This window comes from Clupea harengus, chromosome 21 (assembly GCF_900700415.2).
Source record: "Clupea harengus chromosome 21, Ch_v2.0.2, whole genome shotgun sequence".
NCBI classification, from domain to species: Eukaryota; Metazoa; Chordata; class Actinopteri; order Clupeiformes; family Clupeidae; genus Clupea; species Clupea harengus.
This window is the reverse complement of record NC_045172.1, coordinates 354,432-359,227: the sequence shown is the minus strand read 5'-3', so window position 1 is coordinate 359,227 and position 4,796 is coordinate 354,432. Positions and strand designations below refer to the sequence as shown.

Here is a 4,796-nt window from a genome sequence, read left to right as displayed (position 1 = left end):
AAAAGTGAGAGAAAATCAACTTTCTTGTTCTCTAGTCACACGATTCACCAGCCATATGATAAGCTGAATGGAAGGCAGATGCCACCTGTAGCGCCATCTGCTGTTTTGTTGACTTTGCAACTCCTACACACGTTTACATTTGCACCTTGTACAAGCAGTTCCTTAGTTTGATCCCTACCATGGACTGTCTGTTTATTCTATCAGATCTTCTGAGCTTCGAGTATTTAGTTCCCTGTAAAGTTAAGTGCAATCTGTTAGTCTGTTAAGTTTACCTTGTGATTCCGTTTGCCTGTTATCTGTCTCTGGCTGAATCCGAATGAACTCAATCATCATTGCCATTACTGTAGCCAGTCACCATTGATGGACTGTATCTATGGACCGTTTACACACTGGCAAGGTGCAACTATGGACTGTCGAGCATTGCCTCCTTGTGAACCCTAACTTTCAGTCAGCCTGAGACACACTGGTATTGTAAATCCATTTTGATGAGAATCTCTGTATCACTTTGTTATTATTTCTACTCATTTCAGGGGTATAACACATACACAAGTGTGACTGTTTGAATAAAGAGTGCAATGCCAAAATATTTTTATTGGATAAAATACTTTATTTGAGCTATTAGTGATGAAAATAATAACAATCCAATAATAATAATAATCCAACAAAAATAATCCAATAATAATAATAATAATAATAGCATTTTGTCCCCATCACTGTCCATCCCCTTTCTGTTTTTATTCACAAATTCATTTGAAAGATGTGAAAGTTGAATAGATGTAGGAGTAGCCTCCCGTTGCCTCACTGCAGTCATCCAGTGTGGCGTATGGAGACAGATGTCCATCATCAGCATCATACTCTGTGCCATAATGTCAAAGAGTACATGCATTAATTCAACTCACTGATCTCTCTCTCTCTCTCTCTCTCTCTAAAAAAAAGACACAATGTATGCTACATCTGTAGAACTAATTATTTCAATTTTTTTATACTTGCAATGACTTGTATTTTTTTACTTACCCATGTTATTGTAGCTGAGGTAGTCGTTAATTTGCTCATAGGTAAGATCAGACAGCCTTCTCTCTGCCAACCCGTCCATATTGACAGGGCCCAGCCACCCTGTTACATTTTCAAGACATCGGAAAAATGGTCAGAGTGTCACTTAGTTGCAGTCAAAGTGCTGCACCCTGGGTTGGGGAAGAAAATGTTGGGCTTCTTGTAATCATTCTGATTGACTCACTGCGATCAGAGTTGTTGCAGTGAGTTTCTGCTAGGTCGAACAAGGTCATGCCTTGGGCCTCTCCCCGATCCGTGTTTCCAGTTTGCACTTGTGACAGTGTTGGGCTGCTTGAGTCAGTGCCTTTCATAAACACAAGACATTCATTCAAAATACATTTCACGGCACAGCTTGGTTCACATAAATCCTCAGTTAAACAACCAAACATCTTGCCTGTAAACTTAATTAATTAAACAACTAAACTTCTTGCCTGTATAATTACCACTCATATGAAACAAGACTCAGTGACAGACTAGTGTGTTTCCTGTACATGTATGTAAGACTGCTTTCACAAATGGCTGACTAAGAACACCCTTGTCTCTCTTTCTATCCGAACAACTCATTTGCCAAATCAGTTCTTCCTTCAATCTCTGTTCTAAACTCACTTATTTCCACAGGTTCCTCTTGCTCAGCCAGGCTCATCTCCTGCTCCCTCTTCTCCATACGTTCTTCCTCACCATCACAGACAGAGCTCTCTGATGAATGTCAAATATATTTCATTATCGGAGCAGTCATGTACAATTAATGTCCTAGTGTTAATCCCCCAAAATTATAAATACTGGTTTAATCATATAAAGGCAGCTGAGAAGTGTAACTTGATCATTTGATAACTGATAATCATTATCATGTAACTAAAATAAAAATGTATTTTTGGCAAATTTGTGTATTCTCTATTTCACTTACGCTTCCCCATGTTGTCCTGGACCACTGGTGTCCCTTCCAGGATTACGTCCTGCCATGTCTGGCTACAGGCCTTCATGCCTGTCAGGATACAGTCTACAGGTACGCAGCCTACAGACAAAGGTCAAACAAAGATATGATCAATCATAGATTATGGCTTAAAGCATGTGTTGATTATATTGCCACATCACCCTACTGTATTCTACATGATAGTATATTCTATTTTTACTCATTTTCTCAAGTTTACATACGCTTCCCCATTTTTTCCTGGACCACTGGTGTCTTTTCCAGGACTACGTCCTGCCATGTCTGGCTACAGGCCTTCTTGCCTGTCAGGGTGCAGTCTACAGGTACGCAGCCTACAGACAAAGGTCAAACAAAGATATTATCAATCATAGATTAGCCCTCTGAAAAAGTGAAAGGAAAATATGGTCAGCCATAGATATATGCACTCTACTCTACTATTGTACTCCATTTCACTTACGCTTCCCCATGTTGTCCTGGACCACTGCTATCCCTTCCAGGACCGTATCTTGCCATTTCTGGCTACAGGCCTTCTTGCCTCTCAGGGGTAAGCAGGCTGCAGAAAGGGTAAAGGAAAAATATGATCAGTCACCCTTTCAATCACTACTGAATTACAGTACTTCCTTCTACTATGTGTTCTCCATGTTCTTACACAGGGTATTGGTCTTTGTGTTCCCACGACCGCTGCTTGTGTCTACTGGTGCCTCGACTTGAACCTGTAGGACTTCAGCAGTCATGTCCTCCTTAAGCAATTTCTTGGTGTCATCCAGATGTTTTTGTCTCTGGGCTCTTAGCTGGACTCTCTGGGGCTGGAAAGCCTGGAGGGTGGTGTCCATTTTCTCCTGGACTTTGCTCTTTGTCACCTCTCCCTCTCCCCCCCTTGGCTTCCATCCTGAGGCCACAAGTCGAGATCTTCTCTGGTTGGTTTTTGCTCTAAACTTCACCACCTCCACCTCAGGTCTCAGTGTCGCCTTCAGTCCTCTGCCCCTCTCCTGGTCCATCTTCTCTATGGCCTGCATCTTACTGATACGGTAGTTTCTCCGTCTCTGTTTCACTCCTCTTTTACGGATCTTGTCCCTGATGCTGGAAAATACAGCCCTCAGGGCATCCACGAAACAACAACGCGACTCCATCTTCAGCAGTTTAATGAACTCAATATATTCCTCTTACTCTCACTGTTACAAAATGTACTCTTTTGTGCCTCACCAGATGTTAAAACACAAAATCACGAGGTTCAAAATTCAAAATGGTATTTCCAAACAGTGAATCAATGTTAAATGGTAGCAATAGCAGGCAGAAAGCGCTCTCCAATGTTGTATCTTTGTCAGTCAAGTCAAAGTGAGTGAAAGTAGAATGTGCAAAGTAGAGTGTTCAAAGTAGAATTCTCAAAGTAGAGCTCTCAGCCGATGATGTCATGAGTGATGCAGATGAATTCTAGAATTTTGACAGTAATGTCTGATCAAAGAGTTTAAATGGAGCTCATCAGTTATTATAGTTATGGTTATGGTTAAGGTATTTAGCAGATATTTTCATCCAAACTGACTTTCAAAACATTACAGTAATAAGCATTATGAAATTAAATCCATAAAACATTATCATTATTAATATAATTTAAAGTAAACATCAATTGTTGCTATAATAATAATAATATATATATATATATATATATATATCTATATATAATATAATTATATTATATATAATAATTATAATTATAATATAATTGGTCAAATGCTGTTTCAAAAGGTGAGTTTTTAAATGCTTTTCGAATGTACCAAGGCTGTCGCTGGTATGGACAACATTAGGTAGATCAATCCACCACTGAGTTATCACTCAGTCTTGTCTGCAGTCTCTTGAGGCTGAGAGGAGACAAAAACACTCTTCGGAAGAGAGAAGTGATCGAAAGGGAGAGTAGAGCTGAATTATAGCATTTAAATAGGCAGGTGTTGATCCAGTGGCTGTCCTGTAGGCGAGAGTGAGAAATTCAAATTGAAGTCTAGCATCTACAAGGAGCCAAGTAAGGGCAACGTGCAGAGGAGTTCCATGTGTCCTCCGTGGCTTATCAAAGACCAAATGCACTGCTGCATTCTGAATCATTTGCAACAGTTTCACTACACATGCAGGCCGGCCTGTTAAAATTGCATTGCAATAGACTAGTTTAGAAATAACCAGGGCCTGCACAAGAAGTTGTGTAAGATATTATATGCGATAGGGTCTGATCTTCTGAATATTATAGTGTGAACCGACAAGACCTTGAGACAGAAGGTACACACTCAGAGAAATGAAGTTGGTCATCAATCATAACAGTCAAGTTTTATTAAGTTTTAGTTAGATTCAATGAAGATGAACCAAGTTGGATGTTAATATTTTGTGGGATAGCCAGATTGACTGGGAATACCAGGTGCTCAGTATTTGAAAGAGTTAGGTCCCTCATCCAAGTAAAATATCACTGAGGCATGCAGAAGTTCAAGCAGATATGGTGGCGTCATCCAGGGAGAAGGACAAGAACCATTTGGACAGCATAGAGAGGAGGAAGTCATGGTTCACTGTGTCAAAGGCTGCTGACAAGTCGAGTAAAACCAGAACTGATGACTGCGCATTGGCCTTTGCTACTTTAAATGCTTCAGTCACAGGTAATAGGGCGGTTTCAGTAGAATTACCACTCTTAAAACCAGTTTAAATGCTTCAGTCACAGGTAATAGAGTGGTTTCAGTAGAATGACCACTCTTTAAATGCTTCAGTCACAGGTAATAGAGCGGTTTCAGTAGAATGACCACTCTTAAAATCAGAACTGATGACTGAACATTGGCCTTTGCTACTT

The 4,796-nt window shown here is 40.1% G+C and overlaps 1 protein-coding gene across 1 annotated transcript in view; it reads left to right on the top strand.

Moving 5' to 3' along the window:
* Nucleotides 1-4,451: 4,451 nt before the first annotated feature.
* The window catches only part of LOC122128613 (GTPase IMAP family member 8-like), a 35,677-nt gene continuing 35,332 nt past the window's right edge, over nucleotides 4,452-4,796 (top strand). The window contains exon 1 of the mRNA XM_042702944.1: nucleotides 4,452-4,608. Within this exon, the coding sequence (XP_042558878.1) occupies nucleotides 4,452-4,608 (157 nt within the window). The remainder of the gene's footprint in view (nucleotides 4,609-4,796) is intronic.